At 41.4% G+C, this 25264-nt stretch overlaps 1 protein-coding gene across 1 annotated transcript in view; it reads left to right on the top strand.

Annotated features, from left to right (window-relative positions):
• Nucleotides 1-24678, top strand: part of LOC128850238 (splicing regulatory glutamine/lysine-rich protein 1-like) — a 42988-nt gene extending 18310 nt beyond the window's left edge. The window contains 11 exon segments of the mRNA XM_054053233.1: nt 1809-1970; nt 2874-3052; nt 3647-3777; nt 4469-4583; nt 7832-7895; nt 7897-7952; nt 10525-11040; nt 18765-18848; nt 19020-19022; nt 19560-19695; nt 24532-24678. Coding sequence (XP_053909208.1) covers nt 1809-1970; nt 2874-3052; nt 3647-3777; nt 4469-4583; nt 7832-7895; nt 7897-7952; nt 10525-11040; nt 18765-18848; nt 19020-19022; nt 19560-19695; nt 24532-24678 — 1593 coding nt within the window.
• Nucleotides 24679-25264: the final 586 nt, after the last annotated feature.

The following is a 25264-nucleotide window of genomic DNA, read 5'->3' as shown; positions in this document are numbered from 1 at the left end:
ACGAAAGGCGGGGGGATCAGGGGACAGGGAGATCACTCAGCAATTATCGTCATGGGCAAAACAAACTCGACTTGGGGAAATTAATTTAATTTATTGCCAATTACCAGTGGGTAATGAGAATTAAGAACAAATCTTAAAACACCTTCCCTCCACCCTTCCCTTCTTGCTGGGTTCCACTTCACTCCCGATTTCTCTACCTCCTCTCCCTGAGCAGCGCAGGGGGTTTGGGAATGGGGGTTGTGGTCAGTTCATCACACATTGTCCTGCTACCCCTTCCTCCTTGCACTCTTCCCCTGCTCCAGTGTGGAGTCCCTCCCACGGTAGACAGTCCTCCAGGAACTTCTCCAACATGAGTCATTCCCGCAGGCTGCATTCCCATGGGCTGCAGTCCTTCAGGAACAAGCTGCTCCAGCGTGGATCCCCATGGGGTCGCAAGTCCTGCCAGCAAACCTGTTCCAGTGTGGGCTCCTCTCTCCATGGGGCTACATGTCCTGCTAGGCGCCTGCTCCAGCGAGAGCTCTCCATGGGGTCACAGCCTCCTTCAGTGCACATCCACCTGCTCCACCATGGGGCCCTCCACAGGCTGCAGGTGGATATCTGCTCCATCGTGAACCTCCATGGGCTGCAGGGGGACAGCCTGCCTCGCCATGGTCTTCACCATGGGCTGCAGGGAAATGTCTGCTCTGGTGCCTGGAGCAGCTCCTCCCCCTCCTTCTCCGCTGACCTTGGTGTCTGCAGGCTTTTTTCTCTCACGTATTCCCTCCTCTCTCTGCTGACTGCTGTTACACAGCAGTTTTCCCCCTTCTTAAATGCATTATCCCAGGAGTGCTACCACTGTTGCTGTTTGGCTCAGCCTTGGCCAGCAGCGGGTCCATCTTGGAGCCAACTGGAACATAGCTTCTGGCATCTTCTCACAGAAGCCACCCCTGTAGCTGCCTTCTCTGCTACCAAAACCTTTGCCACATAAACCCAGTACAGTACTCATCTGGGATCTTACTGTTTAAGGTCTTGCCTATATTCATTAGATTTATTTTTATAGAAATGCACAAGGCAGACAAGTATTAACAAGTGAAGTATCTCGCACCACTGCATGGTTGCTGTTAAGAGAAATGAGAAAATATGATAAATATATCCATGTAGGACTTAGATATTATCGATGGTTGATTGTGATAAACAGAGTATTGTATTAAGAATATAATAAGAGCAGGTGTTGGAAATCAATCTTTATGACAACTACAAGAATGCTGCTCAATTGTCCCAAGTATAGCCCCAGTCCAGCTGAATCAACAGATTGTGCTAGAAATGTCAGACTTGGAACGCAGGTATTAGATCTGATGATAACTGATGATTAGGTCAACCTATTTTTGAGTATAGGCATAGACTAGGTATAGGTATGAGTTAATGGAACAGCTTGAGGTTTTTTCTTTGAAGTTTAAAGGAGAATAGATGTGTCTCAAGAAAGAAGATAAGTGACTTTTATGACCAGAGGTGGAACGCGACCGTTGAAGCATCACTTCTGAGGAAGAACCAAAACGAGACAGTGGAGATGAATTATCAAGGTGGACTTTTGAGTTAATGAAGAATAAAGAACTAGGAGCACATGGAAAACCACCAAGAACTTTTCAAAGAAAATAGCTGTTGTATAATGCTATGTCAAAATATATAAATATCTGATGATTTTGTGTGGGCCTTTGCCACTCACTGAGGTGATGGCCCAACTCTGAGTTGTGAATAAAGCAAGCCTAGAGTTACCCACTGTCTGGTGAAAATCCTTTAACAGTTGCATATTCTATTTTTGCATTTTCTAGCTCAGTGTTTCACTTGGCACTTTGGGGGCTATACCAGCAGCATTGGACCCTAACATTACAGCCCTGGGAGAAATACCACAGCCACCAATTATGGGGAATGTGGACCCATCTAAAATTGATGAAATCAGAAGAACTGTCTATGTTGGAAATCTGAATTCACAGGTAGCTTTTTTTTATTTTTTTTTTATTGGCAATACTAATGGAAGATGCAGAGTTGTAATTTATGAATTGTAATCTTAAATGTTAAGAGTCTTTGTTAGTTAATGCCAATAGGAATTTAAGCAAAAAAAAAAAGATACTCTTTTTGGTGCCTAGTGATATTTCAAATTCTGAATGCTCCTTTGCCAATCAGTTCAGACCAGACTGTGGAATTCATTCCAGCAGGATACCAGAAAAATCAGTGTAGCTGTATTCAAGAAACATACTTATGTGTTGATCAAATCTCCAGCTCGGTTGTGTTAGCTGAACAGTGCCTCAGAAGTTGGTGAGATCATGGTAGCTGTCACCCACAACAGTGTGCAGTTGCTGAAGTACAGTAAGAAGGAATGATTTGTCCTAGTGGAAGTTGCAAAATTAGCATAAATATCTTTGAGTTTCTCTGACAGGAAATTTAGGTCTGACAGAAATTTGTTTCTTTCAGCAATTGATTGAATTAATGAATTCCACAGTTTGCTTTCTAACAAGCAAAGTCTTGTAATATTGTTTGGATTATTTTTTTCTAATTGATTAAAATTCACAATCAATAGCTTGGGCATGGGTGTATAGGGAAATTCCTCATCATTTTTTTTTAAATGAGGCACCAGAAAAGTACAAAATCCTGTGCAAGTGCTTTTTTTAACCTAGATGTAGGACTTCAGGGCTTGTGGTTGCACTATTTTAAATTGTAGTATATTCTTTAGATTAATACCTTTCTCTCTTAAAGTGTGACATTACTAAATTCACGTTGCCTGTATAATAATGGTGAGATGTCTTTCCAAAATCTGCAGCTCTTAGATTACCTGATATGTTGGATAAGTGGTTTTCTTTACCTATTTTACTTCAACTGAGCTCTTCGACTCTTTTTAGACTACAACAGCAGATCAGCTGCTTGAATTCTTTAAGCAAGTTGGAGAAGTCAAATTTGTGCGAATGGCAGGTGATGAGACGCAACCAACACGATTTGCTTTTGTGGAATTTGCAGACCAAAATTCTGTACCTCGAGCTCTTGCCTTTAATGGAGTCATGTTTGGAGACAGGCCACTGAAGTAAGAAATTAATTATCCATATGAATATGGAATGAGAGCTTTCTTAGTATCTTTATACATTTATGACTTTGATGTGGAGGAAACTGCTGTGATGAATATTTTTTCAATATAAGGACCTATTGTTAGAAACTGGAATGAATGCTTTTATGAACTCCAGTTTCAAGGTTGGGCATAACCTTCTCTAAGAAGAATATAGATGGCATCGATTAAAACATTTCTACATCTAATCTTGCGTAAGTGAAAGCCATAACGGTGAGAGAATCTGCAAAGTCCTTGTTGCTAATTAAGCTTTATATATGATGTGTATGTGCTTAGTAGACCTTAATGTAGAGATTTGATCTGAAACAGAAAACCAGATTTCTAGACTTCTACTAGAAAAATATTTTAACACAGAAATACTGTGCCACATTTATTTTAAATGGTAATATTTGAAAGGAATAAAAGACAGACATTTTCAGATGAGCGTTAGGAAAAATATGTAGTTTTGCTGAACTTTGAAATTTTTAGTCATATGTGGAAGTTGAGGTGTTATTTGTTTTTCATTTTCCCTTTCAAGTGTTTGGGAGTTAAAGGTTTTATTTTTCCCTAATTTAGAATAAATCACTCCAATAATGCAATAGTGAAGCCCCCTGAAATGACACCACAAGCTGCTGCCAAGGAACTAGAAGAAGTGATGAAGAGAGTAAGGGAAGCCCAGTCTTTCATATCTGCTGCTATTGAGCCAGGTAGGTATATTATCTTTGTTACCTAACAGACATGTTCTGTGTGTACCCTGGCTTTTAAGAGCACTTTCAAACACAGGAAAAGGGTACTCAAAGCAGCAGATTAATAATCTTTTAGAGTCTGAGCCAAAGTCTGCTGAGGTCACTGGTAAGCTTTCTTTTGACTTCCTGGCATTTGCATCAAACTTTTCACCCCCTTTTCTCCATCTCTTCCTCCTCCACTGTTTAGTGTTTGAGGAATGGAACTTCAATATTTATACAATGGTTGGAATATCTAAAAGTATAGAAAGTACTAATTATTATTTACAGTTTATGCTTGTTTTCAAATTTATGCCCTCTAAATTTACTCTATTCTTTCGAGGTTATTAAAAAAAAAAAAAAAGTTATATTACATAATGTACCAGAGGAGAATGTGTTGTAATCTTGTGCATTGTGGCAGCAACATAAATCCCATTCCCAACAGACCTAGCTGTTTATAATTATCTGGTTTATGTGTACTGCTGCAGGATGGCTGCACTCAACGAGTATATGCAATGACTTTCTTGGATGTTTCTGAAGGATATTTGCAAAGAAGGAAGATGTGCAAAGTGTAGGCCCCTTGCACTATATGTGGTACATTCCACTTGTGCCAGATTGTTAACTGGGATCTTTAAATGTTCTGAGCTTACACTGCAAAGTGGTTTTTTCCTCTCAGAGTCTGGAAAGAGCAGTGAAAGAAAAGGCGGTCGATCTCATTCCCGTTCTCGTTCAGAATCCAGGTCTAGCTCAAAATCCCGATCTAGAAGGAAAAGATCGCATTCGAAACACAGGTAGGTATGTTTTTTATTTTGGATTAAGAGATCATACTGTTTGTGGGGGGAGGGGTTGTGGGTTTGGTTAGTTGGTTGGTCGGGTTTTGGGTATTTTTGTGGTGGTGGTTACTCAGATTTCTTACTGAGTTATGAGACAAGTATCCTCATAGAGAAGATTAGTAACTTGCACTGAGCAAATCAGAATAATTAGGAACTTTGTCTCTGAAGAGATAATCTTTTCCCCTCAATGCTAAATGTTTTCAGGATTACTTTCAGGTAAAACACAGTAGAAGGTACGTTTTGTGCCATGTAGCATAACCATTTCTATGGTTTCATGGTACATTTTGTGCCATATAGCATAATTTCATTTTGTGCCCTCTATATTTGAAAAAGAAATAGTCTGTGTTTTGTGGATGGAACTTTACAAATGCTTCCTGAAAGGATTCAATGTCAGGAATGTCTTCTGATCATTTACAAAATCAATCTAAAGATATTTAGCTACATTAAGTATCAAAAAAAAAAAAAAAAAGAAACTCAAAATGTATTTGATGACTTATGGCTTGCACTTTAAAAAGATGAGGGTTGTCAGTGTTGCAGTGACAGCACTGCAACTGTGTGTGAGTTCCCCCCCATCTCCCCCCTCTTACTCCTGTAAGGTTTTTTGTTTTGTTTCAGCTTGGGAGTGCTTATCTCTCTCTAGGGGAGTAACAATTTATGAAGAACACTCTGCATTCCAGTGTCCCTTATCAGATCAGCAACTGCTGGGTCCTAGTGCAGACAACTGTAAAGGGAATTTTAGCCAGACACTAATGAAGACGTGATTTAAGAGTCCAAAAGGAGTATCCTCTGAGAGTAAAAAACTGCAAAGGAATAGAAAAGTTAATGCATTTGCAGCCTTGAGAATTCCCATACAGGTAAAAACATATAAAAGTGAGCCAGGGGTGCCCGCGGATTGAACCTGTGAAGCTTCCAGGAGAAAGCTGCTGATTGAAGTACCGAAGTAACCGCCGGGCTATAGCTTACATCCACTCTCTTTTAACAAAGCAACTAGAATTCTTTTACATACAGAAAAGCTGGCCAGAGGGACACACTACATCAGTTATACCACCAGACAAATATGATCTAACTGCAGGCTTCAGTTTTGTGATGGTGTTACACAGTACATGTTATCTAATGACATCAAAACGTTGGGTACCTTTTTAATGCAAGAAGAATCATTTGTTCATTTCCTTATTGCTTGCTTCTCTTCTGTTTCTCTAACTCAGGGCAAAACTGAAAAAACAGTCTTTGTTTTGTGTAACACTGCAGTAATCTCAGTGCTATTTTGTACTGACACAAATCAAATTGATTTTTAGAAGACAAATTTGCATATTTTTTTTACTTGCAGAAAACCCGTGCTTTAAACAATTGTTTATAGTTATATGTTTTTTTTTTAAATCATTTTACTACTGTTAATGTCATTTTTGAGAACATTCTGAAAAAAGACCAGTCTGATCTGTTGAGGCAACTTCATCCCTAAGAATAAACTGTCCTTAGCGTTTTCCAGTTTTACAAACCCCCTAAATTGCTTTAATGTCCATGATATAAAATTTATTCAAGGTCTGATTTAGACTAAATTGTAATTAATTTTCCCTGTAATTAGTTGGTATTTCTGCACTGATGCGTGACATGGAGCAAAGCTGTAGGTAAAAAAATTATCGCCTCTCCTCTCCTTTTGGTATATCTTACTCTGTGTGTCTTGAGCTGCAGAAGACAAGTGGAGCTGGCATTTTTTGTATCTCCCTGTTCTTCAGGATTTATTGAGTAATATACATGAATTTTTGTCTTGGGTTAAGTTTAACTTCATCGTACCTTAACCTCTCAGGCAAAGTATCCAATTATGTGTTCTTTTGAAACATAATGTTAAAATTTAGCTTTTTATTTTTCTTTTCCTACAGAATATAAAATTAAAAATATAGGGAATATTTTGCAAAAAAGAGTATAGTACCTTTTTAAAGTCTTCTTTTCTCCATCAAATCTGAGACTATACTATATATGCTTAGCAGACGACTTCAATCGGATTTCTACTGGAGTATCTACACATTATTTGCATTCTTTATTTATTGTGTACTAAATCATAGAATCATAGAATAGTTTGGGTTGGAAGGGACCTTAAAGATCAGCCAGTTCCAACCCCCTGCCATGGGCGGGGACACCTCCCATTACATCAGGCTGCCCAAGGCCCCGTCCAATCTGGCCTTGAACACCTCCAGGGATGGGGCATCCACAACTTCCCTGGGCAACCTGTCCCACTGCCTCACCACCCTCATAGTGAAGAAATTCTTCCTGATGTCTAGTCTAAATCTGCCCGTCTCCAGTTTATAGCCAGTGCCCCTAGTCCTATCACTACAGGCCTTTGTAAACAGACCCTCCCCAGTGTTCTTGTAGGCCCCCTTCAGATACTGGAAGGTTGCTCTAAGGTCTCCTCAGAGCCTTCTCCAGGCTGAACAACTCCAACTCTCTCAGCTTGCCCTCGTATGGGAGGTGCTCCAGCCCTCTGATCATCTCTGTAGCCCTCCTCTGGACCCGTTCCAAAAGCTCCATATCCTTCTTATGTTGAGGGTTCCAGAACCAGACACAGTACTCCAGATGAGGTCTCACAAGACAATGCTCATCCCTTTTCTTGAGAACTCTTATAATTGAAATCCATGCTAACATATCCTCTCAACTGAAAAGGTAACTTGACTAGATGCTGAACCACAGAGAGTGGGTTAGAGTAGGGGTTTTTTTTTTTGTTTTGTGGTATGTAGTGGTGGGGTTTTTTTTAAGTTCAATTGTATTGTAAGGCTGGAGATCAAAGAGGCCAGTTAAAGCCATCTTTCTTCATTGATCAAGACTGCAATAAGTGACTGGGCCTGGAAGAGAAGGAAAAAGTAACTAATTATTTTTAAAAGCTGCAAGGAATTGTCTATGCACTAGATTTACTAAGGACAGCTATCCTAATACAATATGAATTTATATTTTACAGAATATACATGGAAATTATTATGAAACATGAGTATTACTTAAATGGTGCATTGTTTCAAAGGGGTGCATGTGCACCTGGTGAAGCTTAAAGTATCCATATTTACAAAAATGTTGGTAGGCAGCGTATTACTGAGGGGTAACTCTAGGAAAGTTTATGTAGTGAGGCAAGATTTATGTGGGGTTTTTTTTCCTTCTTGCTTGACTTAACTTTTATGAAGTTTCAATATTAGAATATTTTTCTTCTGACATTGTTCATATAGAAGTAGATCTGGCAACAGGTCGCTCTCAAGACACAAGGACAGATGCAGATCCAGAAGTCCCCTGAAAAAAACGGTCTAGATCTAGGGAAAAGCGGAAATCAAGAAGTCGCTCTCACTCTCGGTGAGTTCCATTACTGAAAAATTAGACTGTTCTTAGCACACAGTACAAAGTTTTTGAATAAAATCTAACTAACCTTTTAGGTGATGGCAAAGGATGGAATCTAACTCCTTTAGCCTGTCCTTAGGCTTTGTTTGTAGGACAAAAGAATAGAAACTAAATTTTTATGCTGAGTGTACAGGTTTTGGCTGGGATATAGTTAATTTTCTTCATAATAACTCATATGGTGCCTACCGGGGTTAAACCACAACACTGAGGTACCTAAACCTTGATACCAAAGTGTAGTCTACATTTATACCAACATGCAAGCTGATTAAAGATGGGTAACTTTAATTGTCAGACTTTAACCAAAGGATTAGGTATGTTGTGTAGCCTGTGTGATGCACAAAAAAAGTGGGTGGCACTTCTTTATATCTGTTGAGAAGGTTGGATTCAGGCTGAAACTGATCCCGCATTCTGAGAACAAGTTTTGGGTTTTTTTGGTTTTTTTTTTTTTTTTTTTTTGCCTTTGGCTATTTTCATATTGACCATACATTACTGTAGGCACAAACGCATATGTCTCTTATGTGGCATATTTAAATTTCAGGATCTAATACATCTATATTTTACCTAGTCTATTCTTTTTTAAGTCTGATTGTCTAATTATTAAACTGTGAAATTCCAGTAAGATAATTCCTTTATCTCCTTGAATGATAATATATTTTTCTGAGGGATAAAATAATGAATATTCACAAAACAAAAGTGCCTATGAAAGTAGCTTCATGAATAGACGCCTTGGTACTTCTCTTTCTGTTTCATCTCTGTAATTCCCCTGACCAATTTAAAGGGAGTTTCATACTTAGTTTGTGCAGTTGTCTCCCGTTTTCTGAGGGGAGAAGTTTTGTGGGAAAGAAAACTGCAGATCTGTGGACCTCGGTGGGAACAGTTAGGAGTAGGCGATATAGCTGGGCTTTGTTGATGGATCCTTTTGACTCTCTGTTGCTGTTGTCTGGAGCTTCTTGAGATATCTGCTCACTGGAAGGGGCAAGTCCAATGAAATCTTTGTGATAAATAACTGGAAGGCACTTCTTGGGTCATTGTGAGACCCCTTGCTACTGCAGGGATTGTGTGCTGTTTCATCTTTATGATCTTACATGCCTTCTGCAAGACATCTAAAGAGGTATTTGCCAAAACCTGATAGGAACCAAAGTCTTCAGGTCACAGTCCATGAAATGAGCTTACTATTTATTAGTAGTAGCCAAACACTTGTTCCAATGAAGAAAGGTGGGGGCTGTGTGTAGGGCCTTTCATGTCTGAAGGAGTCTCTTTGAGAATCTTTACAAATCCTAGAATAGGTACCAATACCAATAGGCACAGCAACTTGTGTCAATCTGGTTCTCTTGGACATGAAAAGGCCTGCTGATCAACAACTTCTCTTGTGCTTTCTCCTGTTTCTCTCTCTGAACAGTTGTTCATTTTCATATGTCCTAGAGGCAGGTCTAGGAGTTGCGTGTCTCTTCTCTTTGCTGGAAAGGAAAGATGGTCCAGAGTCTCGTGCTTCCAAATAATCCTGTACCGAAATGTAATCCTCCAGCCAAAGCTGTGATCTAATATGTTTTTATTTGGCTTGACTACTAGGACACCCACTGGAATTTTCCTCACCGTTTCTATGAACACGTATCATACTGCCTATCCCAAAGAAGCTGTCTTGTTCTGTTATCTTGCTTCTGGTTTTACTGTCTTTCTTAACAATTTATCAATAATTTTCAAATTCCTAATGACATTATGGATGATCGAATTATCTTGGTTGAGTTTTGACCTTACATTTGACTTTTGAGGGAATCTGGTGAAATTTTATCCCTCTTTTTTTGATTCTGTGTATTAATTGATGTTGAACTCCTGACAAAATGTATAACATTTATGTATGTATAGTAACATAGCTGTGAGGTGAAAAGATTGAGGAGATTTAAGATAACGGACTCCGAGTGCAAATCGAACACCCTCTCTTAATCAGAAGGCTAAACTTATATATGTTTTTTTGACTGTCCACGCGCTCAAGCTTACAATCTTATTGGTTAATTACTACTGTTCACGCGCCTATTCTAAACACTTAATTGGTTGACTGACTCTGCGCATATTTACATGCTCTTCTACATTATCATCATAACTTGCATTTTCTTAAGCCTTGTTTTCTTTCTTCTGCTCCGGGCGTGTTGCCATTTCTTCTCATTCCTACCTCCAACTCTCTCTTATATCGCCGTTCAAGGTCCTCTAAAAACATCGTGGCCTCCGGCTTCTAAGAATGTTTCCACAAAAAGACATATTCTTTCAAAGTGTAATAACATCACTTTGAAGATCGCAGTTTGATTTGATTTTGGCCCCCCTCTCCCCAACTTGGTTTCCAAATTTTTTCCTGGCTGTATAGCCTTTCTCTCCTGTGAACAGGGGTGGAAAATGAAAATTTTGAATAATTACTATTTTTCAACAGAAACACATAATTTTCTCTTGAACAATTAATATATGCTAAAGAGTTAGTTTTACATTTTATTGGGAAGTTCAAAGATGAATTAATGGGTTTGTGTCTGGCTTTTCACAGGGACAAGAAAAGAGACAAAGAAAAGGTCAAGGAAAAAGAAAAGGCCAAAGAAAACGAGAAAGAGAAAGACCAGGACAAAGACAAAGAAAGAGAAAGAAAGCAAGATAAAGAGAGAAACAGGGATAAGGACAAGGAGAAGGACCAGGAGAGAGAGAGAGGGCAAAACAAAGATCAAGAGAGAGTCAGAGACAAGAACAGAAACAGGGGCAAGGACAGGGAAAAGGACAAAGATAAGGAGAAGGAAAAAGACAGGGAAGAGAGAGACCAGAACAAGGAAAAAGATGATGTTGAGAAAGAGGGGGAGAAGGACAGAGAGAAGATTAAGGACAAGGAGGAAGATAAGGACAAAGGAGGGGACAAAGAGGACAGAGACAAAGAAAAGGAAAAAGATGAGGATAAGGAGAAGAAGGAGCGAGACAGAGAAAAAGAGAGAGATGAGAAAAAGAAGAAAGAGAAGAGATCCAGAACACCCCCAAGAAGCTATAACTCTTCAAGAAGATCTCGTAGCTGCAGCAGGTTTGTTTAGAATTTTCTCATGCTTCTTTGGACTTGTCAGTACAGTGAAGCACCATGAAAAATGTGCATCCTAATTTTTATGTATTGATCTCTCCGTGTTACTTACTAATTCAGTTTGTATTCTTTCTGTTTTGTAGATTTCCCTATAAAGTAAAATCTATTACAAAGAGTTCTGTATGATGCTTGATAGAAATTAGTTTCTTGTTGGGCAGCTGGTGCCTGCCTCACATAACTATAGTATAGCCCTTGAGGACAGTAAGTAGATGATTCGTATGTAATTTCTCTGTGTTGGAGCCATCCAAAAGTTATGACAAAGGGACATCAAACATCATCTTTGTCCAAGGATAGTTTCCTTGGCTGGGTGGCTGAACAACAGGAAGCAAGCATGTCACTTAGCTGGGTAACTATTCAGAAAGTGAATGTATCTCAGTTGGAAGATAAGGATACTTTGTTTAGCTGGATAGATGTCCAGCTGCAAGTAAAAATTAACGTTCCTTAAGCATGCTGATAGTAAACAGGAAAGCAGCCAAGGTTAATCTAGCTGTTGGTTTTGCCTCTGAGGGAGGGTAAACTGGGTGGATAAATTCAGTACAGCAAAAGGATGCTGTGAAATTGATTATAAGCTTTGTAAGTGGACTAACTCAGTCATATTCTAAAAGTGTTGCAGCTAACTTCAGTTCAGAAACTTTGGTGGAAAAAGTCCTTTCTGAATACCTCAGTAATTATGGAGTTCAGCAATATCACATGGCAAATTTAGATAGGAAATTTTATCTGCTACCTTGAGAGAACGAAATGCTGAATGAAAGGCTGCCTCGGCCTTCACTGACAACCACTCTCCTCACCCCTCCTGGGTCATGCGACAACAAGATAGTGACCCGGGTGTGTGTGTGTGTGTGTGTGTGTTAAACCCCCTCCCACTGTAGAGGAGGATCAGGTTTGTGACCACCTGAGGAACCTGAACACGCTACAAGTCTATGGGACCTGAGGAGCTGCATCCCAGAGTCCTGAGGGAATTGGCCGATGTCGTTGCCAAGCCACTCTCCATGATATTTGAAAAGTCATGGCAATCAGGAGAAGTCCCTGGTGACTAGAAGAAGGGTAACATTGTGCCCATTTTTAAAAAGGGTATAAAAGGTGACCCTGGGAACTACTGACCTGTCAGCCTCGCCTCTATGCCTGGGAAGATCATGGAACAGATCCTCCTAGAAGCTATGCTAAAGCACATGGAGGACGGGGAGGTGATTAGTGGTAGCCAGCATGGCTTCATCAGGGGCAAGTCCTGCCTGACCAACCTAGTGGCTTTCTATGATGGGGTAACCACAGCAGTGGACACAGGTAAACCATCGGATGTGATCTATCTGGACTCCTGTAAAGCCTTTGACGCATCCTTCTCTCTAAATTGGAGAGATATGGATTTGGTGGGTGGACAGTTTGGTGGATAAGAAACTGGTTGGATGGTCGTATTCAGAGAATAGTGGTCAGCGGCAGATGCAGATCCGTGCCAAGTGGTGTCCCTCAGGGGTCTGTACTGGGACCAGTGCTGTTCAATATCTTTATCAATGATATAAACAGCGAGATCAAGTGCACCCTCAGCAAGTTTGCAGATGGCACCAAGCAGAGTGGTGCAGTTACCACACCGGAAGGATGGGATGTCATCCAGAGGGACCTGGACAAGCTGGAGAAGTGGGCCTGTGAGAACCTCATGAGGTTCAACAAGGCCAAGGGCAAGATCCTGCACCTGGGTTGGGACAGTCCCCGGTTTCAGTACAGGATGGGGGATGACGTTGATTGAGAGCAGCCCTGCGGAGAAGGACTTGGGGGTGCTGGTTGATGAGAAGCTCGACGTGAGCCAGCAATATGCGCTCACGGCCCAGAAGGCCAACTGTATCCTGGGCTGCATCAAAAGAAGCGTGGCCAGCAGGTCGAGGGAGGTGATTCTGCCCCTCTATTCCTCTCTTGTGAGACCTCATCTGGAATATTGTGTCCAGTTCTGGAACCCTCAGCATAAAGAAGGATATGGAGCTTTTGGAATGGGTCCAGAGGAGGGCTACAGAGATGATCAGAGGGCTGGAGCACCTCCCATACGAGGGCAAGCTGAGAGAGTTGGAGTTGTTCAGCCTGGAGAAGGCTCTGAGGAGACCTTAGAGCAACCTTCCAGTATCTGAAGGGGGCCTACAAGAACACTGGGGAGGGTCTGTTTACAAAGGCCTGTAGTGATAGGACTAGGGGCACTGGCTATAAACTGGAGATGGGCAGATTTAGACTAGACATAAGGAACTGCCTCACAGTCTGCCTCACCATGGTCTCCACCATGGGCTGCAGGGGAATCTCTGCTTCGGTGCCTGGAACACCTCCTCCCCCTCCTTCTCCTTGATGTCTGCAGGGTTGTTTCTCTCATGTATTCTCACTTCTCTCTCCACTGCTGTTGTTTTTGCAGCAGTTTTTTCCCTCTTCCTAAATACGTTATCCCAGAGGTGCTACCACCCTCGCTGTTTGGCTCAGCCTTGGACAGCAGTGGGTCTGTCTTGGAGTTGACTGGCACTGGCTCTATTGGACATGGACAAAGCTTCTAGCAGCCTCGCACAGAAGCCACCCCTGTAGCCCCCAGCTACCAAAACCCTGGCACACAGACCCAATGCAGTAATGTGTAGCTTTTTATAAAGAGCCTTGTTGGAAGACCCAGTTCCTAATGTCAAATAGCAAGTGTCATTAGCTGGATGTTACAAAAAATTCCTACTTTAAGTTTGCAACAGTTTTGCTCCCCTTTAAGCATCACACTATTTAAGAAAGCATCACAGAAGGCTCAAATATCATGTACTTACTTGGGCAGAGAATTGTAGTTAAATTTAGTGTATCTTTTCTAATGGACTCATAATAGATAGCCCTACTTTGATATGAAATAAATTTTTTATACAGATGCTATTTAACAGGGAGTGAGAAGGAAGCACTTAGATCATAAAAGAGAAGCAACAATAAACTTTATTGATATAAAACAATGAATTATCAGTATTCAGTGATAAATGCAACAGTGATTTACAAGGTTCAATGGTAAGGTACACTTGGTTCTTTACTGCATGGAGGACAGGGTCAGACAGAACTGTCAGGGAGACCCTCCCGTTGAGTCACGAGGTTCAGAATGGCCCCCCTTGTGTTTTAAACCCACTTGGCTAAGATTTTCCATGTTTAGCATGCTGTGGGGGGAAGTACACCGCCACGGGGGCATCCTATCAGTGCCTCTTGAATACGTGATGGGAGAGTGTGAAGAAGATGGAGCCTGACTCTTCTCAGTGATGGCCACTGACAGGACAAGAGGCAGTGGACATATATTGAAATATGGGAAATAAAAGGGTTTTTTCCTAATGTTTAAATTGTGTGTTTTCTGGGCAAACTGGATCCAGTTTCCCAGAGAGACTGTGGAGTCTCCATCCTTGGAGATATTAAAAACTTGAGTGGACGTGGCCCCGAGTAACCTGCTCTAGTCGATCCTGTTTTGGGAGGGTGAGGGTCTGGACTGGGTTTTCTCCAGAGGACTCTTCCAACCTCAGTAATTCTGTTATTCTGAAAAGTATTTATCAATTTGTTGGACTCTCACTTAACTTGCATTTAAGGGTATCCGTTTACTTTGGTGATTGACTTTGCTTACTTGAAATGGTTACAAACCATTCAGGAGAAGATTGTGCAATGACCTGGCATTTCAGCTGTCTGGATTTACACTGCAGCATTGAGTTGGGACCGTTTTTGAAGTTGCAGATCCTTTTTCTGAAGAGTGTAAAATATTGGACAAATAGTCTTTAGTCTTTTTGGAGAAGACGTGAAATAGAGCGTACAGAACCTACTAAGAAGTAGGTGGCAGCTCACCTTGCTTTACTGACAAACAGCATGCAAGTGCTAGAAATCAGATGGCTTTTTTTTTTAATTGCTAGCTGAAGGAAGAGACACAGACCAGAGGAAGAGGAGAATCAGGCTCTTTTTCCAAGAGACATTTACAGGCTAGCAAAGGAGATAGGTAGGGACTTTGTCCAAAGAGAAGACTTTTTGATTGCTGAAGTGATATCTTCCTTCATAACCCAGTAATGGTCCAACCTGAAGGTGGTAATATCAAGTCCAGTCAATCTTACCCATGAAATATTGTCTGTCTGGGATTGGTTTCTTAATTTTTTGCTTTTTTTTAACCTAAAGAAGGCAGAGGGACCACATATATTCTGGTGGCAATTTCTACTGGCATTAGCAAGGCTCAGATTCCATCAGGGTCAAACCCAAAATTTGTGCCTTAATTAGGAGCAAACAGAATATAAAGAGGCTGAGAGCTACCTCTCTTTCCAGGAAGCTAGTTCACACTGCCACCATTCTTCCAAGTACTGCTAGTTGAAGACAGGTATTGAGAAATCACTCTGCTCCAAAGCTTCTGTCATTCTCAGAATTAAAAGATCCTAGCAATGCTAGGTCCTGATGTTGGTCTAAGGCAAACCTCGTAGCCATTCCTAGTTAACTTTATTTAAATCAACAGGAAATTTCCTTCAGTCATAAGCCTGTAGGATTTTTCCTTTGAGACAAGAATGTTAGTTCTGTGTATGATTTAGAGACATAGGATCACTATCATAGTGTTTAAACTTCTTTTTCTTAAATTTTGTTGTATTAATGTTGCTTAAGAGCGTTAATAAAAACAGGCACACAAAGATCTTTGTATAGACAAATGTAACAGAGATAGGAATGCTGTCAGACACAGCTGTAGTTCACCTTCAAATATGGAGAGCAGAAACTGAAAATTAGATTTCATGAATAAACAGTTTCTAGCTTGAACACAATTAGTAGGGCACTTACTTGATTGCTCGCAGATATGTATGCAGGAAAGCAAAATAAAGTGGGGATGTACTCAATGTAGACCAAATGGGAGCACTGTCAGAGTAATATATTAATTTCCAATATCCTCATTTAAAAGAAGAGGATGATAAATGTGAGAATGTTCAAAAAGAGGTGCGTGTTAACCAGTGGACAGCTGATCAATGATTGTGAGGCTTTTATTCTCATGATTTTGAGTCCACTTTGTATTTTTGTTTACCAAAGATCAAATCAAACTTAAGAGCTTGCTGAGCAAAATAGTTATGAACTTCTGTCCTGTGCAGCTTCAGGAGGTCAGGCTAGATGATACTGTCAGAGTATGAATCCCAATAGTGATACTAGATATATCTTAATATATCCTTTTGTAATTTATCTAATGACTGTTGTTTTCTTTACCTTTCTAAATATTAAAAAATTTAGGTGTGGATTGCAAAAGCTGGTATGCATAAGTGTAGCTTTTGTGCTGTAGCTTAAAGTGCCTTGTCAAGTAGATTTTAACTTCCCTGTTTTTATTTGGTTGTTCTTCCTGTCTGCTTTCCCTGCTCTATGAAGAAGTGATAGGAAAGAATCATCTTATTTTGCCAGCGATAGGTTTTATGTTTACATTGAATGAAGCTTTACTTGCTCAGTTTTTACTTTATTTTAACATGTGCTTCACTGTGTTTGCAACCAGTTATTTAACGTTCTGTTCTATTTGAAATCAGACTCCATAACAGCAACTTCAGCAAATTCCATACATCTGTGTAAAACAGCCATTTTGTAAAATACTAAGAGCTCTTCAGTGCTTTTTAGAACAATACATAGGTTTGCTGAGCATGAACTGCTAGGAAAACAGTAGAATTAACTTGTTCATTTTGATTTTCACAATAGCTTGAGCTTCATTTTGCACTGTTTGCTTCTAAACCAATAGGAATGCTAGCTCATGTATTCAGGAATTAAACTTCAGTCACTCTGAACTGAAATGTTATGTTTTCTAGTTTGTATTGCTCAAGTTATGCCATTTGTCTTAATGTGGCTTTTGATTCAATTGGATTCTTTTCCTGACTGAAGAAACTCTTAACACAGGATTAGTGAATTCACTGTTTCCGTTGTCATCGGGTATAGGTACAAGCGTGTGAGGATAAACATAAGACTAAAATCTGAAAGGGCACAACTTTTTTTTCCTACTTCCCACTTCAATTCTCCCCTTTCCCACCAAACTGAAACGTATGCTTTTTTATTCTTCTTCTTTGTACAGTTCATATATTATTTGCGATATATAATGTTAAATTCAGGGATATTTGCTTCGTTGTGTAAGATCATTTTAAGAGTTTTCTGGGTTTATGCAGTTCCTGAGTGTTACAACCCAGCCCCAACCTGCTCGGCGGGACAGAGGGGGCTAGGGTTCTTTTGGATATCTGCACGGCGAGTCTGAAGACACCAGGGTGAATTCAAATCCAATATTTATTTCGGACAGAGCCAAAATCACAAAACAGATCTCAGTCTGGATTTTACCACAAAAACTCGATGCACTCCGAGTGTGACTTCTCAAAGTCGCAAAGTGGATCTCAATCTGCACAGATCACAATCTGTACTTTGAATACAGTCAAAGTTGCCAAACAAATTGCAACAAAACTTGAATTTGATCCGATACAACATAGTGACAAGGAAAAGGGGAAAAAAAAGGTGTGGTAGAATAAGAGGAGAGAATAGGAAGAGAATAAGTCAGAGAGAGGGAGAAAGAAGAGAGAGGCAGGACAAAGAAAAATAATCACCACACCAGTGGAGCACAGCAGTTCCTCAGGAAATGTGGTCCAGCAGTAATTCCTCGGGAAACATGGTCCATGGGGTGGTGAGCGCATGCATGTGTGCTTCTTGGCAGGGATCCTTTATAGGGCAGGTCCATGCCCTATTAGCATGTGAGGAGTTTTTTCGCTGTGCCTAGCTGTGTGGAAAGTTCTCAAAGTGGGGAATGTGCAGAAGTTCCTTCAGGAAGGTTCTTGAATTGGGGCTGGGGGGGTCCAGGATCACTGGCAGTTCAACAGCCCCTCGCCATGTGCAGTCGCACCTCCCTCTCACACTAGGAGCAGACTGAAGGGGGGGGGGGGGGGAAGGGCAGTGCCTTCTCCTACACCTCCCCCTCTCTCACCTCTCATTATTAAATAGGAGCCCCTCAGGCACACAGAGCCTCGCACCCAGATGATGTTTAAGGCACACAAAATACAAGTAAAGTCACCTGTTACCTGAAATTAATAAAAAGAAATTCCTGAAACAAAGTATTTTGTTTAGAGAGGCAACATTGCTTTTATTCTGCGCAGGGTGCTAGGGGGAAGATCTTCCACAAAATTAGCACACCTACTGAAGACCCCAAAGGCCTATTTATACAAAACCAATGCTCAAAACCCCACCTAGCTAATGCAGTTGTTACACCTATCTAATACATATATTCATTAGGTTACACAGTTCTACTTTAACACAGAATTACTTATTTCCTTTCCACGCCCTTAGTTAGAATAAGGATGTCGTTCAGGTAACCCTTAATCACAATTTCTCACACATTCTCAACCTCGAGTCGATTTAACTACTGAGTTCATCATTTTCTTAAGACTAAGTGTCTACATCCCTGGGCAGAGGCCAGGATGATTGTAGAAGATATTTAGTGTCTGCGTCTCTGGGCAGATATTAGCATGTTTGTAGATGGTATTAAGTGTCTGCATCTCTGGGCAGATTTTGTAGAAGATACCAAGTATCTGCATCTGTCTCTGGGATCAGGGTGTTTGTAGTGAATAAACGCGGTAAATGAGGTGCGATATACATTCTCCTTATCCCCTTGGGTAACAAGTCGATCTTTACACTGAGTTTATTATTTTTATTCTTTGGTGATCTTGAATTTCTTGGTCCTCCAGAGAAAGGCGTAAAAGGAAGAGCAGAAGTCCCTCCAAGTCTCCTAAAACAACAAAAAGAAAGTCTTCACAAACTCCTTCTCCGAGGTTAGTTTGATGTAAACATAAAAGTTAATGAGCAATAAAGGAGGAAAACATTGTATTACTTTTCTTAAACTGAAATGTTACATGGAGATCAATGTTATGAAAGGAACTAGCTCAATTTGTGTTTCTTCTGGCTCCTTAATAATCATTTTCTTTCAATAAACAGAACACTAGAAGGTGGATTCTGATACATATATTGAAAACAATTGGGGGAATATTTTCATTGATTTAATGCCTTTTCGCTAGTCATTTCAGATAATTTCAATTGGTTAGTATGATTCATGGATTTGATCTTTGGTATGCTTTCAACTAGAGAGTTTTAAATCTGTTAGCAATACAAATTTGCTTCAAGTCGATAAAAGCCCTTCACTGGATAGAGATTAATTTGGTTTTCTCTTTGCATATACTATGTATACTGAATGCATGTGTTCTTTAGCACTCTTTGGTCAAAAAATCCCCTTGTCTTTATGAAGGGGTTTTTGTTATGTTTTGGTTTGGGTTTTTGTTTTGTTTTGGAAACCCTCCCAGATGACAGTTTAGTTTGCAGTTAAATGATTTGAAGGTGATTGAACCTTTCTGAAGGAAAGGAAACCAGGATACCACCATTCTTAGTTACTGCACTGTGCAATTTACAGTACACTCAATGTATGCATTGGTAGTACATTTGTTGCTGTTGGATCAAATTTTGATTTGAGTAAATCTTTTCTTAAACAGAAACAAAAAAGAAAAAAAAAAAGAAAAGGATACAAATAATGAAAGAAGAGAGAGGGAACACTCCACCTCCAAGAAAAAAAGTAGCAAAGAAAAAGAGGGAAAGGAGAAATCTGACAAAAGCACCCCTACTTTGAAGGTAAGCTGTGTGACCGAGTGATAAGCAGAGCGGAGTGCTGCAAGTGGAATGATTATTGGAATTCTCTCCCTTCTTTTTCTTTATTTTCATCACCCCCTTTTCCCCCCTGTTTTCCTTACCAAATTATTGCCACTCGGGTTTAGGTTTTGCCAGTCAGTGACATGAAAGTCATTCTCCAGTTTATGTTAGTAGGCCAGTTTGAGAAGTCTGTGTTAGAACTTTACTGGACCTATAGGAGCTTGTGTGAATAGGTTACAGAAACACTTTGTTTTGGTTTTGCTCTCTTTTCTGTTCTCTGCCATATGTTAGGAGGTGGCTGGCTGCCTATCTGTATGAGCAGGCAGGAAGCAGATTGTATAACTAAGCAGCAGGGCTCAGGGTTAGTTTGGCTGTGTTGTGGTTTAACCCCGGGCTGGCAACTAAGCCCCACCCAGCCATTCACTCACTCCTCCCAGGTGGGATGGAGGAGAGAATCAGAAGAGTAAAAGTGAGAAAACTTGTAGGTTGAGATAAAGGCAGTTTAATAGGTAAAGCAAAAGCTGTGCATGCGAGCAAAGCGAAACAAGGAATTAATTTACTGCTTCCCATTGGCAGGCAGGCGTTCATCCATCTCCAAGCAAGCAGAGCTCCATCATGCATAGTGGTCACTTGGGAAGACAAATGACGTAACTCCAAATGTCTCCCTCTACTTCTTCTTCCCCGAGCTTTATATGCTGAGCGTGACATTATATGGTATGGAATATCACTTTGGTCAGTTGGGGTCACCTGTCCCAACTGTGTCCACCCTCAACTTTTTATGCACCCCCAGCACTTGCTGGTGGGGTGGTGTGAGGAGCAGAAAAGGCCTTGACTCTGTAAGCACTGCTCAGCAATAACTAAAACATCCTTGTATTATCTACACTGCAGCACAAATCCAAAACATAGCCCCATATTAGGCACTATGGAGAAAATTAATTCTATCCCAGCCAAAACCAGCACATGCTGTTAAGCTGAAAAGATTTTTAATAAACTCTCACTCTGCAGTTCAGCCTCTCCCTGTTTGCTTTGGTCCTGGGCTGCATATTGGACTCTGCAGGAGTAAAGTTGAAGATTTGGGAAGAGTAGTATGGGAATTTTCCCTTTCAAACTAGAAGGTAGTGTGATTAAACAATTTGAAGATGTTTCTTTTCATAGAATCATAGAATGACTAGATTGGAAGGGACCCACTGGGTCATCGAGTCCAACCATTCCTAACACTCCCTAAACCATACCCCTCAGCACCTCGTCCACCTGTCCCTTAAACACCTCCAGGGAAGGTGACTCAACCACCACCCTGGGCAGTCTGTTCCAGTGCTCAATGACCCTTTCTGTGAAATTTTTTTTCTGATACCCAATCTGAACCTCCCCTAATGCAGCTTCAGGCCATTCCCCCTTGTCCTATCACCTGTCACTTGGGAGAAAAGGCCTGCTCCCTCCTCTCCACAACCTCCTTTCAGGTAGTTGTAGAGAACAATAAGGTCTCCCCTCAGCCTCCTCTTCTCCAGGCTAAACAACCCCAGCTCTCTCAGCCGCTCCTCATAAGACTTGTTCTCCAGCCCCCTCACCAGCTTTGTTGCTCTTCTCTGGACACTCTCCAGAGCCTCAACATCCTTCTTGTGGTGAGGGGCCCAGAAGAGAACACAGTACTCAAGGTGTGGTCTCACCAGTGCCGAGTACATAGGGAAAATAACCTCCCTGGACCTGCTGGTCACACCGTTTCTGATACAAGCCAAGATGCCACTGGCCTTCTTGGCCACCTGGGCACACTGCTGGCTCATGTTCAGTCGCTGTCAACCATTACCTCCAGGTCCTTCTCCTCTGTACAGCTCTCCAGCCACTCTTCCCCCAGTCTGTAGCACTGCATAGGGTTGTTGTGCCCCAAGTGCAGGACCTGGCATTTGGCCTTGTTGAAGCTCATGCCATTGGCCTCAGCCCAGCGGTCCAGCCTGTTCAGATCCCTTTGCAGAGACTCCCTACCCTCCAGCAGATCCACGTTTCCACCCAGCGTAGTGTCATCTGCAAACTCGCTAAGGGTGCACTCAATGCCTTCATCCAGGTCATTGATAAAGACATTGAACAGAGCTGGACCCAGTACCGAGCCCTGGGGAACCCCACTTGTGACTGGCCTCCAGCTGGAGTTAACTCCATTGACCACCACTCTCTGGGCCCGGCCATCCAACCAGTTTTCAACCCAGGAGAGTGTGCGCCTGTCCAGGCCAGAGGCTGACAGTTTCTGAAGCAGAATGCTGTGAGAAACTGTGTCAAAGGCTCTACTCAAGTCCAAGAAGACTACATCCACAGCCTTTCCCCCATCCAGTAGTCGAGTCACTTTGTCATAGAAGGCGATCAGGTTAGTTTGGCAAGACCTGCCTTTTGTAAACCCATGTTGACTGGGCCTGATCACCCGGTTCTCTTGCATGTGCTTCATGATAGTGTTCAAGATCACCTGTTCCATGACTTTCCCCAGCACTGAGGTTAGACTGACAGGCCTGTAGTTCCCTGGATCCTCTCTGCAACCCTTCTTATATATGGGCACAACATCAGCCAGCCTCCAGTCCAGTGGAACTTCCCCAGTCAGCCAGTACCGCTGGAAGATGACGGAAAGGGGTCTGGAAAGGACATCCACCAGCTCCTTTAATACTCTTGGGTGTATCCCATCCGGCCCCATAGACTTGTGGGTGTCTAGCTGGGCAAGCAAGTCTCTAACCACTTCCTCTTGGATCATCGGAGCCACATTCTGCTCCTCTAACTCCTGGGTTTGTACACAGGGGGAACAACTTCCCTTACTATTAAAGACTGAGGCAAAGAAGGCGTTAAGTACCTCAGCCTTGTCTTGCATCCAATAGGGACTGAATATTCTCCCTAGTCCTCCTTTTCTTGTTAATGTATTTGTAGAAAGATTTTTTATTATCTTTCTCAGACTTAGCCAGTTTGATTTCTAGTTGGGCCTTAGCCCTCCTGATTTTTCCCCTGCACGATCTCACTTCCTGTAGTCTACCCAAGACGCCTGTCCCTTCTTCCAAAGCTCATAGACATTCCTCTTCTTTTTGATATCTCTCAAGATCTCCCTGCTCAACCAAGCTGGTTTTTTTCCCCCGCCAGCTCCTTTTCCGGAACATGGGGATGGCTTGCTCCTGAGCTGCTAGGATTTCATTTTTTAAGAGCGCCCAGCCCTCATGGGCTCCCTTGCCCTTAAGGACTGTCTCCCATGGGACTTTGCTAACCAGCCTTCTGAACAATTCAAAGTCTGCCCTCTGGAAGTTTAATGTGACTGTTTTGCTAATCCCCTTCTTCATCTCACCTAGAACTGAAAACCTTATCATCTCATGATCGCTTTGTCCCAGGTGTCCTCCAATCATCATATCCCCCACAAGGCCTTCTCTATTCACAAACAGCAGGTCCAGGAGGGCACCCTCCCTTGTCGGTTCACTAACCAGTTGTGTGAGGAAGTTGTCTTCCATGCACTCCAGGAACCTCCTAGACTGCTTCCTTTCTGCTGTATTGTACTTCCAGCAGATATCAGGAAGATTGAAGTCTTCCACGAGGACAAGAGGTAGCGATCTAGAGACTATCCCCAGCTGTTTATAGAAGAGCTCATCAGCTGCTTCTTCTTGGCTGGGTGGTCTGTAACAGACTCCCATCACGATGTCTGCTTTCTTGTGGGCACCTCTGATTTTAACCCACAGGCACTCAGTCCCTTCCTCATCATAATTGAACTCAAGGGTATCAAAGCACTCTCTAACATAGAGGGCTACAGCACCTCCTCTCCTACCCTTCCTGTCCCACCTGAAGAGTTTATACCCCACCATGGCTGCACTCCAGTTGTATGAGTCATCCCACCACGTTTCCATGATGGCAACGACATCGTAGTCACCTTGCCCTACAACAGCTTCCATCTCCTCCTTCTTATTGCCCATGCTTCGTGCATTGGTGTAAATGCACTTCAGCTGGGCTGGCAAACCTTCAGCCCCCATAAAGGGAATAGAGCTCATTCCCAATTGACTGGTCCTTGGAATAACTAACTCCACAGTGCCAGTTTCATCCTTACTGTCCCCACTTGCTCCGAGGTGATGTACTGGCAGTCCTTGCCAGTACACCATCTCTCAGTGACTGGAGTCCCACTTCCAGGCTCACTCCTGACTAGTCTGGTCTCGTCCCCCTCCCCCTTCACATCTAGTTTAAAGCCCTATTGAAGAGCCTCGCTAGATCTTTAGTAAGGACTTTAGTCCCCCTAGGAGACAAGCGTGTCCCATCCCTAGTAAGAAAGCCTGGGGGGGGTGGTTTTCTTAATCTTAGAATTTGAAAAGCAGCATGCCTTTAAAGAGTAGTTGTGGTACTCAGAATTATTCAACTGTTATAAAACAGATGATTTAGGGGACTCTGTCTACATGCTTAAGTAATTGTCTTACCCAAGAACTCTCTTAAAAAAGATCAGTTACTTGACAGAAAATATGAAAGAAAAAATGTAATCCTGTTTTATTTAGAAAATATGGTGAAGTCAATTTCTGGAGCTGTCTCATGGGTCTCATAGTGCTGCTTGTTCGGTTTTACCTGAATATTGATGATAAAGACAGATGATTTTATGGCAATGATTCCCTGGGTGATAGGTTGTTATGGGCACCTAACTGGCCAATTGAGAAGAAAGCTTTTAAAAATAAAATAAAATAAAAAGATCTGGCCTCTCTTCTGAAAATTGCTGAGACGAGATAGACGTGTAAGGTAAAAAGTGAGGCAATCAAAATACCAAGAGTTGGTTGGAAGTCATATCCTGTAGTGCTAAGAGTATGATTTTCTTTTAATTTAATTTTATCTTTGTAGGACAAAGATCACACTAAAGAGAATCTGAATTCAGAAACTGACAAGGAAGTAGGCAATAGAGATACACAAAGGACAGATGAACTCAAACTACAACAGAATGGGAACTGTCAACCAAATGACAAAAATCTGTCAGTTAAAATGGTTTAACGTGAAGAATGGACCTCTGACTCAGGAATGAAATCCAAAGCTTTTCATTTCCCAGAATGAGGAAGAAAATGACAAAATAATCAACCTGAACATGGTAATAGTACTAGTGGCTCTTCCATTTCCTGTGATAGCTTTGTACATTTCTTGCTGTAAAGCAAGAGAGCACAGATCAGTAGTTATACCACAAAAAGGCAGATGCCATCAGAACTATTCATCTCTGAAAATCCACGCATTTCCATTATGGCTGTACTTATTTGTAAAGTTATTTATGTTAAGATTTCCCATAAGCTGTTACAAATAAGTAGAAACTTGAAGTTATAAACCTGTACTATCTAAAAAAAGCTGAAGATATGCATTGAAGGTTGTTTAAAATACTGTTTGTTGACGTATTTTGTATTGTTTCACTTGGTGGGGTAAAAAAATCCACAAAAACTTCAGTGTGTGCTGTTTGATGTACTTGGAAACTTTCTTTTGTTTTGTACTTTCTTTTGTTGTAAATGAAATCTATAGAAAAAAGGGTTTTAAACATAAACACGGTTTTACGATTCTTATGTTAAATGCCCACTGACTGGTTTGTTTTTCATTT

The sequence above is a fragment of the Cuculus canorus genome, chromosome W, assembly GCF_017976375.1.
Source record: "Cuculus canorus isolate bCucCan1 chromosome W, bCucCan1.pri, whole genome shotgun sequence".
NCBI lineage: Eukaryota > Metazoa > Chordata > Aves > Cuculiformes > Cuculidae > Cuculus > Cuculus canorus.
The sequence above is the reverse complement of the archived record's forward strand: the minus strand, read 5'-3'. Positions and strand labels throughout refer to the sequence as shown.